The following is a 15,810-nucleotide window of genomic DNA, read 5'->3' as shown; positions in this document are numbered from 1 at the left end:
GATTTCCTTGGTGGATACCCAGAATGAGACCTCAGCTAATGCCTTGAAGAAGTTGACATTGTCTAATTTGAGGGCCTTGGCAAAGCAGCACAAAGTAAGAAAGTACTATAAGCTTCCAAAAGGAGCTTTGGTTGAACTGTTAGTTGAGCGTCTGAGTAGCTGCTAAAGTTACTAACGGGCTTAATGGTGGTAACCCATTTTTGCCATGCATTTTTGGGCATCTTTCTTGGTTTTGTCCGGTGCTTCCATGGAATTTGGTACAGGATTCTGACATAGTTATGAATAATACATAGGCAAACCAAAATGGATTTGTGACAGGATATTGTACAGCCCAAAGATGGAATACTTGGAGTACTTTGTAAATGAAAGGAAGTATAGGTTTTCTTCCTTGCTGCTGGTTAGTCATTGTGGCCTCGTAGGAGACTTAAAACTTTGCTTTTGTGTCACGTTCATGTGCTGCTGAGATCCATTCTGATGATATAATCTAAAATATGGGAAGCAGCGAAGCTAGTGAATAGTCACTGGCTATGCAACATTGTGGTTGCTTCATGAAGAAGCAATGGGACGCGTTAAACTTGGGCAGTTTTGTGTTTTGGGGATGACTAATATGTATTAGGAATTGCCATTTGTCCATGTTAAACGTCTGGGAAGTAAGAAGTGCGAACTTTAAGAATTGCTAGATAGTAAGCCTTTCGCTGTTAAACAAAATGTGGCCTAGAAATCACTGAAATTCTTAGGCCCTAGAGAAATCTTACGTCTAGCACTAAGATGAAATCAAGTGACTAGTTAATCAACTTTTGACATCTTTTTATACATAATTTACTTTATCTTGGTGTTATTGACTACGGAGTTACACGAGCACATCCACGTATCTACCAATGTTATCTTGGTCTTATTGACTATGGAGTGACTCGAGCACATCCACGTGTCTACCAATGTGCCCGCACAATTGGTCAAAAACTACACAACTAATTCCTACAAAAGAAATCGGGGACTTCCATGCAATATGTTCCACTGCATTCTTGATTTGAATGTGATCAAATAGTGTTAATTATCCTAATGGACACCTATTTTTATTTGTAATTGGAAGGAATCTTTAAGCTGGTGGTAAAAGATTTTAGGACAAAAAATATTGTTCAGCTTGGTTAAATGATTCCTGTTGTATAGAAATGTAGTTTTTCTATATTAAAAGGAAAAATTGTTTATCCTTTTAAATGACACAACTTATATCCTTTCACTCTCACAAAGAGGTGAGATCCACACATTTATTTTTTTTGTCAACTCTCTCTTCTCCTTTATCTATCTCTTTCTCTATCTTAAAATGACATAATTTTACATCTTTTAAAATGACATACACTTTTTCCATATTAAAAACGTGAACTCTTCATAAATTAGACTTAGGTAGTATATTAAGTTTCTTTGTGAGCTAACTTCACCTTAAATACAAGAGTTTTTTTTGTTAAAAATTAAATCTAATACAAGTACTTTGTAGTTAGAAACAATCTCACCCAAATCTGTAGGTATTTTTATTCATTTTAATACAACTTGCAAACCAAAAAAATAACACGAAGTATAAGGGAATGCTTATGAGTAGAATTTTTGACAAACTAAATTTTATTGGTTACTATTAGATTGGGAAGTACAAGTTAAAAAGATCATAACCAATGTTTTATAACAGAGGCTGAGCTTTTATGTTGTATACTGGACTTAGCAATGATGCCGAAAGTAACAATTTCAAATTCCTTTACACACATGTAATGAGTGGAAGGGATGAATAATCTCTCCTGTTTGGGAGTTTGAAAAATAGATAGTGTTATGGATCTACATAAGGCCCATATGCCTAAAATGGCATATACTCGACAACTAAGCAAGAAAACAATTGGGCCATAAAGCAAAAAGTCCAGATTATTCAAACCCTAAGGTAAACTCTATACATAAGAGGTAAAGACCACATGTATGAACAAATTTCTCTCTTTTACTACATTGTGCACACACACCCCATTGGCTAAAGATCACATGTATGAACAGATTTCTCTCTTTTACTACATTGTGCACACACACTTCATTGGCTAAAGCGTCATAGTTGTGTACGATGATTTGCTACCCACAAGGTGTCTAATTCATAGATATCTAGAAAGATCACAAAATTCTATATTGATCTACTAGCCGTAGACTAGACATCTCTGTCATATAAACAGAAGAGATAGGAAAGATAGGAAGGGAAAGGAACTCAAGGGGATCTATTTCCCTCAAATGCACAATTTTTGATCCGCCGAAACTGTGGCAGAATGGGAGATAATAAACTTATATAGCTTAGAAGTTTACATTCCGTTCCAATCCTTTACAATATATAAGTCCAAACAAAATAATTAAGTTCCATTGGATCTGGTGCAGTTTTTTGTGGAATCATCAGTCCAATTGCTTAGAGGCTTATATTTTGACGTATATATTATATATATACAATAATGTAATACAAAAAATCCATCAGAAAATAATATATTTATGCTCATTAAAATGTTCCCTTTGACAAATGCTTCTCTGTATATGGTTACATCCACATTTGTTTTTGCCATGAGAAAACAATCACTGTTGTCCAAGAAGTGAAGGCTTGAAGAAAACATGGCTTTGTGCAATCTCAATGCGTTCACGAGGATCATTCAGATTTTCATCCCTCAGAGCTTTTAGAATAGCCTGTGATGATTGTTCCCTGAGAAATGAATCATGCACCAGAAGCATGGTGGAAACTTAATTTAGTGAATTGGCAAGATACAAAGAGATTTCCAAATGTAGTACTTGGAGTTGGAAGTGTTCAAATATAACATGCTTAAGTGTAAAGTAAGTAGGTTTACAAGGCTAGTTAATTATTGTAGGAGATTACCTGGATATCAATATTTTGTAGAGTGTCTTCAAGATGGGGCAGAGCTCTACAGGAGCAACAGGCTTGTTTTCTTCAGGATGCAACACATTCAGGCTTGATTGGCTCAAAAGTTCAAAGAATGCTTCCACTGCAGAAACACCCTACAAATAGATCACAGGGATAGCATTTTTGTTTAGTTAGTGGAATTTGAATGAAGGCAAAAAAAATTGACTCTGAGGAGAGATATTCACAAAGTAAAATTCCCCTTTCTTATGTGAATATCCACTATAATTTCAAAATGGTCAAAACTAGAAGGGACGTGTATGTCACATGCACATTTTACAAAATATTCACTTCCAGGATACCATTGATGTACTAGTCTCTTAGTTCTGGGAATTGAAATCACTTGTTATCAAATTGTTTACACATGTAAAGCATGAAATATTGATTGATTGTCCTTATTTACTAGCCAATAATTTATTTCATTCTTTTGCCTGAAAGGAACTGTAATAAGCATGAATGAGACAAAGGTATTCTTATTGCTTTCTTTTATTATGAATAAGTTAATTTAGAACATTTGAAGGAAAAGTGTGGCATATGTCAAGTAAAAATTGTAACATCATATTCATCAACCCATCTAAGAATGCATATAGTTATGCATTTTTCACATTATAAAGATGCAATTGGCACACTTTAGAAATATATGTTGGGGTGTGTTCCTCCTTTAATGCTTGGTAGCTAGGCATGCATCACATTTATGGGTTCATGGCTCAATGTCTTGAACAACCACCTCAATGAATGTTGTGCACCTTATTATTGATGAAGATTCTAGAAGAAGGTGTAAGGTTTCTCCTCACCTATATAAATATAAGAAACCTTTTGTAATGAGTTTTAAAGAGGGAGCTGAGATAGCCTTGAGTGAATTCCTCTTAAGAGAAGTTTGAGTGTGAGATCTCTTTAGAGAAGAACCTTATAACCACCATTGCTGGTGAAGTTTGAGTGTACCTCTAGTGTAACTAGAGAAATTTGAATTTCTTGTAATCCTACTTTTCATAGTGGAAGATTTTCTGGACTAGTATCCCGTGATTTTTATTCCTTTGCCTTAAGTATAGGTTTTTGAGGCACCCCTCCCAACAACATATATCTCATGAGTTAGGAAAAAAAATTAAGACAGGGAAAATTACAAAATATACCTGAATCATTCCCTTGCCACTAATGCTGTCACCCATGTCAGGACTTAGTTGACCCTTAGCTAACATCTGGCCATACCATGCATTGCGGCCTTTTAACAAGGTCACATAAGTGTCAGCCAGCAATGGCCCTGCAAGTTTCTCAGGTTCTTCGGCCAACAAGTGAGTGATAAATATCATCTCTGACGTGCAGTGTGCAAAGTATACAGATTTGCTGGTAGCACTCTCATTGGTAAGGGCTGCTACCATTCCTGACAGCATAAAAAAGGAAAACAGGATATATAGATTGTAAATCAGAAAGCAAGTCTAAGTCATAGGAATGCCTTTTATAAAATTATATGTATTTTGAATCCCTTGCTGAGATCAATCTTTAAACTCAACCTTACTTTTGCATATTTGCAAAGAGACTATTTTCCGGATTCGAACATGTGACCTTCCAGTCACAACTGTGAATCAACTAATAAAATAGACAACATTACATATAACAAAACATGATGGTATGGATTATTGCAAGTTTTACATTGGATGTAAAGCAATAGTAACTAATTCGAAGCTTACCTGCTCCAATTGCATAGACATTTTTCAAACCACCCATGACCTCATGAGTGACAAGGTCACTGTTGTCCCAGACAATAAACTGTGGTTGTCGTAGAAACTTTGCCAGATGTTTCCTCCATTTCTCATCTCCACATATTCTAGCATTGGCATACTCCTTGTTGTAGATTTCTGATGCAATATTTGGACCACCGAGATAAAGTATGTTCTCCAAGGGCACTCCAGCTGTCAAGTTTACATTGGAAAGAGTGGTGAAGAATGAGAGAAGAAATAAATATATTGCAAAGAAAGAAGGCTATGATAATACAAAATATGATGAAATAAATCAGAAGAGAGTAATTACTAAAATTTCCCATGCATTCAGATAAACAAGGAAGATTATTTCTACCAATACTGACCAAAAGATAAAAAGTTAATCATGAAGTATGCAATACAACAAATATCTTGTAGATGTTTTTATATCAAAAGTACAAAAAATAAGACATCAATGAGCTCCTGACACACATAAAGGTGTTCCTGAATGTTGTTTACATTTTCCCATTTACTCATCATCTTGATATGAAAGACTTGTATCTGGTTCTACTCTCCAACATCCTACCACTCCAACCAAACTAACTGCACAAGTATTGTCAGTACAACATCAACATTATTTACATAACATGGAATATTGTCAACATCTTTCAGTTGTAGACTTATAAGTTATGAGGAAAACAAAATATTGTTTTTTCCTTCCATATCAAGATTTAATGACATAAATCATTCTCATAATTTGCAATAGTTTTCACTATTGCATTTGAATTAAAGGTAGGTTTAAAGAACCAATTCAACCCAAAAGCTTAAGCTGTTAAGTGAAGGCCTATCAATGGTTTATATACTTCTTTATCATGTCCCCTTACACGAGAGCACACTGGACAAGAAGGGTGGATAATGCATAGATTCACCTATCTGTGCTAAGAAATTCCACAAGAAAAAGTGGGAGGCGGTGAGAATCGAACTCGTAACACCGAGGCTCTGATACCATATAAAGAACTAGTTTACCCAAAAGCTTAAGCTTGAGGTTAGTTTTATATATATGTCTAACATTAGGAAAAAAGGACAAGATACAGAAATATAATTACACATTTGTTTACATATTCTATCCTGGCAAAGACATGAGAAAAAATATTCATTTCTATCACCATTAGAAGAAGCCAATAATGTATAAACATAAACAGAAATGAAGAAAACTCTTACTTGCTTGGTTAATCATTTTTGTGGGAGTTATAATATGGGGAACAGGCTCCAATGCAGCCTCTATACCCTTTGATAAAGAGATTATTATAGGCACTGTGATCCTCTCCTTCCAATATTTACTAATCTCTTCAAAAATCTCACGTGTTTCAGTTGAAGGCAAACCATTAACCACAATATCAGCATCCCAAACAGCTTCCTGCAAGTTTGTAACAACTTTCAATGGACAAAGTGGAGTATCAATCATATTCAAGCAAAACCCATCTTTCAGAATCTCATCAGCAAAAAGGGTCCTATCACCAAGCCTTGCCTCAACATATTTCAGATAAGCACAACGACGAATCAACCTCCTCAACACATCCTCTCTAGAGTTGATAACTTCAAAGAGATGTTCAGCAGTGGCTCTATCAACTCTTCTTCCTGTTCTTCTCCATATCCTGATTTGTATCTTGTCCCTGAATTGGCCATAAGTATCTTGTAACAAAGATGCAAAAACACTACCCCAAGCACCAGCACCAACACTAACAATTCTCAAAGGATCACCATCACCCTTGCCAACAAGGCTTCTCAGATCATCAAGCTTCTCCTCTAACCCATTGCCATTCTGAACAGATTCATTTGAGTATGTATTATTACGAACCATTCCCATTATGCTTCCCACCATGCTCTAAAAGGTAAGATAACAAAATTTCTAAAAACCTACAAGGGCTAAAATCTTCAATGATTTTGGCTTCTATGAACTTTCAATAGGTAAGTTTGAGTCTAGTTTTTATGAGTCTATAAACTAAACAATAGACTCATATATATATAACCTGGCTCAATCTTATGCCTTTCACTTTCCCCTCACCCAACTACCCAATTTTATTCCTTTTACCATAAGAATAAGATTGCGTTAGGAAAAGACTCAGCATTGGAAATTGGAAAATCAAATCTTGCTGGCAGATATTGCTTGCCAAAGCTGAACATTTATTAGGGTCTTTCCACTATTTTTGACCAAAAAATGAAACCTATCCACTCTAAATTTAATTGCAACATGCAACACATGTAAATAAAATCAACACTAAATAATAGCTTAAGAATTTTTATCTATACATTGATGTAAGTTTAGTGATTCCTTCCTCTCCATAAAACAGGTTAATAAATAGATAGGTGGAATGGGCAAAAAAATAAAAAAAAATAAAAAAAACTTTGTTTTCTCCGTCTCTAGTTTGTTGATCTACCCAACTATAAGACACAGCTAGTACCAATTAAAAAACCAAACTTTCGTGCTGGGAACTACAAAAAATTGTTCTTTCAATGAAGGGGTTGATTTACTTTAACTCCTCCAAGTCATTACCCCACACTATAATTCCTAACTGTTTTTTTTTTTTTTTAGTGAGTAATAATTCATAGCTTTTCAATCATAAAGTTGTAGTAACTAGTAGGAAATAAAGGTTATATAGCACTGAATGGTGCATATTGTTAAGGATAGAAAGTAAAATTTTGCTGGGGTTGAAATAAGAAACTACCTTTGGGATTGCAAACATAAAGAAAGAGGGTGTAATAAAGAAATGGTATGTTTGGCCAGTAGAGTTAAGTTGACATAGGTGCCACCAATCAATCTATTGGCATTAAAGGTTTTTGGGTGTAGCCAACTTCCCCAACGGTCATTAATATTGTGTGACTTTGCCCATAGTTTCATGTGATGTGCCCTTCCAACCTTTGGTAGCTACTGTAATATATCTTCAACACTTGTCCTTCTTTTGTGGTTGATGGACACATATTAAATGTTGTGCTTTTTCTGCTCCCCTCCTACTTTGAGCTTGTCTTATTTGAAATATTATTGCTGGAAGTACTTTTTACATATAACATTTCAGCTAGTGTAATTGGATTCACTCAGTTACCATTTGGGTTGGTTTTGTTGACTTCTGTTTTCTACACTTTTTGGAAAACTACTAGTTGAATTTAGGTGACTGAATTATTTGATTTTTGTGACAATTTAGCTCCATTTAATGTACCCGTGATTCACGTACTAATGTTTCTCTTTTCTTGATGTGAATATTTCTATTGAATTCGTATACTCAAACTCTTTTACTAATTTTGGTAAAAGGGTAGTATTGATTTTGCTTTGAGTCAGATATTAACCTTTTTAAAAAAAAAATGATTTTGCTTAAGGTAGCATAATAGACCTTGGGTGGTCCATATCAGTTTTTGAATATATCCACCAATCATCGATTTATCGATTACTCAATAAATTACGTCTGACCTATTATAAGGTGTGATTCTTCCAAAATTATTTTCTCCATTCTCAAATTCGAATTCGAAACCTCTAAACAAGGGAAGTTAAAGCAATAATTCTTTTATCATAACCTACATTAATGTATATAAAAGGCCTACAGTTTCCACTTTTATAGTTAATGTGTAATATGCCTATATCGATTTGCAAAGTTGATCGGCCATCTTTATAACATTGTAATTTAATGTGTAATAGGAGCGATAATTCTATCTAAAGGGGCGAATTTAATAGGAATAACAAAATTTAAGGGAAGGAGTGAAAAAAATAACACGTTTACTTAGAGGAGAGTATAAAAAAGTATTGGGCAAGAGAATTCATTTTGACAAAAATTGAAATAAAATAATTTATACATATCTAATATTTTTCTATTATCTATGTAGGCCGAATTGGTTACAGGCCAATTCATTAATAAATACTGACATAATTTTTTTTTGGGTCCAAAAATACTGACATAATTTAAAACAAGTCAAAGAAACAAATTGATTTACTTAACCCATAATTTTGTTGATTTTCTTTAATTTTATTTTTTTTAAATACTCTCCAGCCGCACAGGTTAATGCATGGTTATCAGAATATGAACAACTCAAACCAACATCCATTGGTTCAGTGGTAAAGAGTTTATTCTCAATATAGAGTTTGAATTCTGAAAAAAAAAAAAAAAAATGGAATTAGGAAAGAGCCTTTTATAATGAGTCCGATAATGTTTGAATAGGATTAATCGAATAATGGATGAATCAATGGATATATATATATATATATATATATATATATATATATATATATATATATATATTATATATATATGTGGAAAAATGTTTATGCAGTTACTGCAAATAAGTTATCTACATTTATTCTCAAAACGACGTCGTTTTGGCATTAAAATCTTAAAAAATTATAAATATAAAGACTACTATAACCCTGAAATAAATTAAAATTACTAAAATACCATAATTTTCGCCCCAAAACGACGTCGTATTGGACTTACTGTAGATAACTTATCTACTGTAACTGCAGAAAGAGCGAACCCATATATATATATATATATATATATATATATATATATATATGAGGAGGGATATTCTCACTACCAAAATTTTTCACTACCAACAACTACCTATCTAATCTTAACCAGTGTAAGTTATTAGATACAAGTGTAAGTTACACTCTATATATATATATATATATATATATATATATATATATATATATATATATATGGGTCATGATCATTTTACACCAGTGTAAGTTACACTCTAAATCTCGACCATTGATCCCACTTATATCTTAGGGTTTTAATTTTTTAGTAATGTGAGTCATTAGATACAAGTGGATCAATGATTAAGATTGAGTGTAAGACTTATAACTCTTAGACCGGTGAAGATACAATGTAAAGATAAAACGAATTTTTATTTCCAACTATGACATTTTTTCTGTTGACCATGTTTTTCTAAATATATAAATAACGAAGTATGAATTTTTTGTGAGAATAAAGAAATCGAAAAATATAATTTCACATTTTTTTTTTACAAAATTGAATTAAATAATACCAGTATAACAAAATTTTCATCAATTTCAATAACCCTTTTTAAGTTAAAAATTAAAAATAAGATGGGACAAAGGAAAGTATATTGCTTCGTAGATCAAATTAACATTATTTCATATTCAAAATACTTTATAATTAACTTTTTTTTTTTTTTTGGTACATTGCCATGAGGTATCCCCATTCAACCTTCTCCGGGCACCATGCTCTTGGGGTACGGCCCGTTTGGGCTAGCCCCTCATTGTAACAGTGAGTGCACTAAGCTTAGCAACCGGAGAAAGGACTGAGACTAATCCCCCAACCAAATTTTTTTGACTTATCCACTAACCTCCAAAGATTTTCCAAGAAACTGCTTGAGGCAGGATTTGATCCCTGCACCAAGCAATCCCTTGGGAGCTCAGGTGTCAAGGGGTTATTAAAAAAAAAAAATCTTAGTCGAAACCGAACATAAAACTTCTGTCTTTAGTGCTTTCACGTGGGTTCAATAAATTAGAAAGTTAGGTTGAACTATCGCTTTCACATGGGTTCAATTTCCATGTCATAAAACCTATCCATTTGTCCAAATAACATAGGATCTCTTTTTGGGTCTACACTCTGTTCCACGTTGTTATTGGATATCGAACAAAGGCCACAACTCCAAAATAACACTTTGAACCAAAAACAAATTGCATTGCTATGTTTATATTAATTAATTTGAGTAAAATAATCTTGGGTTGTGCTATATATCTAAGACTTAAGGTAAATTTTATTTTCATTTTTTAAAGATATTTGTTTAATAGAGATGAACTATGCATGGTGTCGTGGAAATTGAGGGAAATTTTTTGAATACGTAAGGTAAGATGTACCCACTTCGTTATATATTTTTTCCAAATAGAGAAATTATTTTTCCATTTATATCCTTATTTTTCTTAATTTTCCCCACTATGTACCAAAAGGTTTTCTCTTGAATTGAGAGATTCCAAGGAAGAGAAACTTGGTGGGCTGATATGCGAAGGTGAATTCAACTCATAAATAAGAGTTACTCTTATTTTCACCATACGCCCAATATCCAAGTCTCAGCCTCAGTTAGAACTCTCCCCAAAACAATATTCAAATTACATTACCCTTTCATTTATTTTAAAAATTTATATTCTCTTTTCTTTTTAAAGATGAAAAGATAATGTATTTTAATTCATTTTAAAGATTAAAAATTATATGTTTAAGCCACTAGGTTTGATTTAGTGGTAAGGGGTTTGTAGGAACTATTGGATTTATGCGGAAGTCTAGTACATTAGTATGCTTACCGAATCATCCTCGTTTCACAATTACCTCTTGGTGCGCAAGTCTCGTGTAGAATCTTTCCTTATATGATTCCTCTTCACGAACAGCTCACCTCAATGCCACAACACGAACAACCTCCTTGAAGCTAGATTGTGGCAGATCTTCCAGACTATGTCTCAAGGGAAAACAGGAAGTGTGTGGGCACTCTCCCACTTTCAAGAAGACCTTATCTCAGCCTCTGCAACCATCAAGTAAAGACCAGAGAGGCTGATGACTATAAGCGTAGAATATATATGGGTTCCAAGAAACCCTAACCCTAAGCAGAATGAGCTTTAGGTTTCTTGGGCTCCTCTTACACTCTGGACCCTATTGGGTTTTAGTGAAAAAGCAAAACTCAACAATCTCCCACTTGCTCTTGAGTACAAACTTGAGCCTAAAGCCCAAGTCCATGTATCCCACTAGTCGTCATCAACTAAAATTGTCCCATCCCTTTTCTTGAGTTAGCCTGGGGATCTACAATCTGTTATTAATCAAGGCTCTTGATAATCAACGAATGATTATCTAATTCGGTACTATTCCACTAAAAGCCTGAACTTGAACTCCAAGACTAATAACACTTATAACATGAATATGCATCGCCCCTTCGTAGAATGTCTATAATTGATTGACAAGTTTTTTGTAACTTAATCAATTATTTATTCCCTTGACTATGATAGTTTCTCTAATGGATTACATGCACTGGCTAGTGTCTTTTATATCCAAGTACCGAAACATATCAATGGGACATATCCTACAAATTCCATGTTGTTTATCTCATAAATACTGATAATCAAATAATCTCACTCTCAAAATACCGAGTTATTGGCCGTCAATAGATTGAACCTCACCCGTTGGTAAATCAAAGAATGAAAGCTATTTGATTACCTATTTATAATAAACTCAAGATTAAGAACAATTACATAACTATAGTTAACTGGAGATTTGATACCTTATGATAGAAAAACAACCTTAATCAAATCTCACCTTGATCCTTTCAATGTGAATATTAAATCACACCAATATTTTACAATGATTCGGACAAAACCATTTCATAAAATATTGCAGCCTAAATAAAGTGCCCAACTTTATTAACAGCTGTGAATTTATTCATCAATTGTGAGAACCTATGATCATGTCCTCCACGAACGTATCCATATGATCATATACTCCACAATTTGATCCAGACCTTAATGTTTGTAAATAGTGCGCAAAATAAATAAAACCTTATTTATGAAATTCAGAAAATGATTTCATTATTTCATTGTCTTACTCCAAGAGCACAATGAAACCAATAACTCCCACTCGCTTAATGCAAGTCTGGGATCCTCCTAAGATCCAAAGAAGTAACATGCCTCTTGAACACAAGTTCAGGCAAACTTTTAGTAACTGGGTCTACAAGATCCACCTCTATTCTTATTCTAGTTGTGTATAGTTTGAGGTTGATTTTCTTGAGTCAATATCCACTTGAAATAACTGAATTTGTGAAAACTCAGTTTTTCAAGACTCCCACTAGAATATACCAGCATATAATCTCTCGTTCTCCAAAGATACTTGAGTACATTCTTAACAATAATCTAGTGTTCCTCTAGCTCCAGAATGGTACCATCTCACTATTCCCACTGCGTGACAGATGTCTGGTTTAACGCCCAACATGGTATGCACGAGACTACCTTTTGCCAAAGCATAAGGTATCCAACTCATGCATTCTTCCTTCTCAGGAGTCTTTTGTTACTCCTTAGGGAGATGAATTCCACATCTGAGAATTATAATTCTTCTCTTAGAATTCTCATGTTGAATTTTGGCAAGAGTTTTGTCAATGTAAGTAGTCTGAGGTGATGCCAACAACTTATTCTTCCGGTCTTATAAGAGTTTTGTACCAAGAATATAATTGGCTTCCCCAGTACTTCCATACCAAAACACTAACTTAGCAAACTCTTTATGCTTGATATTACCTCCATGTTGTTTTCAATAAGGAGCATATCATCTACATAAAGTACCAGGAAAAACTAATGTCTTCCGTTGAATCCTTTACATACAAATACACATCATTCATCAAGGTTCTCTCAAAATCAAAATTTTGAAACCTGATAAAAAATGATGTTTAAAGACCTGGACGCTTGCTTAAGTCCATGAAATACACCTTTACAACTTGCAGACCATGTGTTTCTGCCATTTGCTATAAACCTTTTTGGTTGCTATATGCAGATATCCTGACATCCACCTCCCGAAATTAAATCTCATAATTGAGACTTATAGCAGCAACTAAGAGAATCTGGATAGACTTAAGCATGGCTTCTGACAAAAATTACCTTCAAGCTAGTTTTGAAGGTTTTCACCATCTTGTCTATCCTCTCTTTGCCTTTTATGTCCTCATGCACCTTGTGGATTTTACCCCTCTTGGTGCCTTTACTAGGGACTGAACGAAGTTGAAATACAAGTATTTCATCTCATTGTTCATAGCTTGAGCAACACTTGATCAACAACATCTTCTAGTGCATTATCGTAACTAGTAGGATCAATGTCACTCAACAAGAGACGACTTGAGAGTTAGCAAGGTTCTCTCCCACTACAAATGTACTGCACTAGACCTTGTGTATTTATAGGTAAAACAAAGAGTGAGTCAAATGGTGGATCTTCAATTTCTTGAGGATCCAACTATTCTTGATATTGTTCCTCCACATGTGATACTAATATTTCTACTAGTTTCACTTATATATTATCATGTTGAATTTCCAATTATGGTTATCTTGTTTGTTCACCTAGAGATATATTTATCCCCTCTTGAACAATCAAGAGAATAGTGGATGAAGCTTCTAAAGATTCTGGAAATTCTTGTTCTGAGATAAATCTCATCAAGAATAACCTTACTTAAGAGCTTATAATTTCTCATCCAGTCCTCCTTTAAGAAAATCATGTGAGTGCTCACTTAGATTATCTTGTCCTTAAGACTAAATAAGAAATCATCTCTCGTTCTCTTAGGGTAGCCAAAAGATATGCACTCTTCCATACAATATTTCATCTTATCTGACTGTTGTTGTGGGACGTGTGTCGTAGCACCCTAAATTCGAATATGGTTTGAGCTGAACTTGCACCCTTTCCATAATTCCTTAGGTGTCTTTACAACAAACTTTGATGGAATCAAGTTAAGAAGGTACATTTCCTTCTCCTAGGCATCTCCCTTGAACAACATTGGCAAAGATGAATAACATAACATGATCTTCACCAAGTCTAGAAATGTTTGATTTTTGCATACTGCAACTTCATTCAACTAACGCGTTCCTAGAGATGACAGTTACGAAAACTATCCCGTCTTAAATCAGGTAAGACCTGAAATTATCAAACAGGTAGCCAACACTTTAGTCAGACCAAAGTATTTTGATTTGAACACCTAGATACTTTTCTGCCTCAGACTTAAACCTTTTGAAATTTTCCAAAAGCTTTAAACTTATGGCGCACTAGGTTCATCTATCCAAATCTAGAGTAAACATTTATATAATAAAGTACTCATCACCTCTTCTGGCTTGAACGCTAATTGGTCCACATACATTAGTATGTACCAGTTCCAGTTGAATAGTTGCGTAAATCTTTTTGGCCTTGTAGGATTGCTTGGCTATTTTACCTTCCAAATAGGACCAACATGTAGCTTTTAGTTAAAAGATTCTTGAACTTTCAGTCCTTCTTTTAACTAAACCATGTTTTCTATTTGAGGTAATCTGACTCAATCATAAAAGCCTAAAATATGTTTCATTTGAATCTTTAATTTCTTTGGTGAAAGTTCTTGCTCATCATCCTTTCCATTCAACACAATAAATTTAGGGGTATAGGACAAAGGTAATAAAGACTATTTGAACAATGTACCAGAACAAACAAGACGAAGATGAAATCCGAAATGTAACTGAGGAATCAATTGCATTGTCAAACCATGTTTTAACCAAAACAACTAACAATAATTGAATTCCTCTTGAAATCTGGAACAAATAAACAGTCACCCAAAACCATAGTCTTATAAATAACTTGTCCTACTGCAAATGCAGACACAAGTTCTCATTTTCAAGCTTAAAATATCTATGTACATTGCTGACAGGTATGCCATGTTTGAACTACTGTAAAGAGTAACAAACATAATCAGTGATTCCTGAATCAATAATTCATTCACTGATCAGGCCTTGATATGCCCATGTCTGGTTTTTTTCATCACCTCTGGGCAATTTTTCTTTCAGTGTCCCTTCAGTCTGCTCTTGAAGCACCTGTCTTGCGGCTTCTTCATAGCAACTGGTTTGACAACTGATCACCAAGTTATTTTGTTCTTGTTACCACCCTTGGGTTTTCCCTTGGATTTAACAAGACTTTTAGCAAAACCTGCGTTGACTTTAGCAGCTCTGCTAGAAACAACAAACATGTCATTAAGAGTCTGAAGCATCTCTACTCCACTCTTAACCATGTGCATTTGCTTATGCAAGTGTTTGGAAAGACTGGCAAAGACATAATAGCGAACTACCATATTTGTCCTTTTCCAATCTGAGTATTGCGTCCTTAGACACATCCTCTGCAGGTTGTTATGGCCTTGTACTGTCAGGACAAATTTTAGCTTTCATGTTTTAGAACAATATCAAAATTATTTTCCACTTAGTTGGTACCATTTAGAGGTTTTTGACTCAAAATCATTTCTAAGATATTTTCTGAAAAAACATATAAAGCACACAATTACAAACAAATAATGCAATAAACAAACGAAGTACAAGTAGATTCTCATAACTACTCTTGTTTATTGTTAACAATCCTTTAGTTTATCTTTACAAGGCTTACGTTGGGCAAGTCACTTGTAAAAACTAAAATTGTTATTTGGGCCTTCGGTGCCATTACC

At 34.1% G+C, this 15,810-nt stretch overlaps 1 protein-coding gene across 2 annotated transcripts; it reads right to left on the bottom strand.

Annotated features, from left to right (window-relative positions):
• Positions 1–2,335: 2,335 nt before the first annotated feature.
• Positions 2,336–6,667, bottom strand: LOC133285771 (glycerol-3-phosphate dehydrogenase [NAD(+)] GPDHC1, cytosolic-like). Of its 2 annotated transcripts, none has more exons than XM_061483050.1 (5): positions 5,836–6,667; positions 4,606–4,827; positions 4,051–4,331; positions 2,879–3,018; positions 2,336–2,707 (listed from the first exon to the last, which is right to left on the bottom strand). In XM_061483050.1, the coding sequence occupies exons 1-5, from the start codon at positions 6,494–6,496 to the stop codon at positions 2,584–2,586; spliced, it is 1,428 nt and encodes a 475-aa protein (XP_061339034.1). In that variant the 5' UTR covers positions 6,497–6,667; the 3' UTR covers positions 2,336–2,583. The 2 variants fall into 2 exon arrangements, with proteins under 2 accessions (XP_061339034.1, XP_061339035.1); XM_061483051.1 differs by having other exon boundaries at positions 2,338–2,707; positions 4,051–4,298.
• Between the last annotated feature and the right edge of the window lie 9,143 nt (positions 6,668–15,810).

The sequence above is a fragment of the Gastrolobium bilobum genome, unplaced genomic scaffold (assembly GCF_033153095.1).
Source record: "Gastrolobium bilobum isolate Gb01-03AN ecotype WA unplaced genomic scaffold, APGP_CSIRO_Gbil_v1 utg1991, whole genome shotgun sequence".
NCBI classification, from domain to species: domain Eukaryota; kingdom Viridiplantae; phylum Streptophyta; class Magnoliopsida; order Fabales; family Fabaceae; genus Gastrolobium; species Gastrolobium bilobum.
The sequence above is the reverse complement of the archived record's forward strand: the minus strand, read 5'-3'. Positions and strand labels throughout refer to the sequence as shown.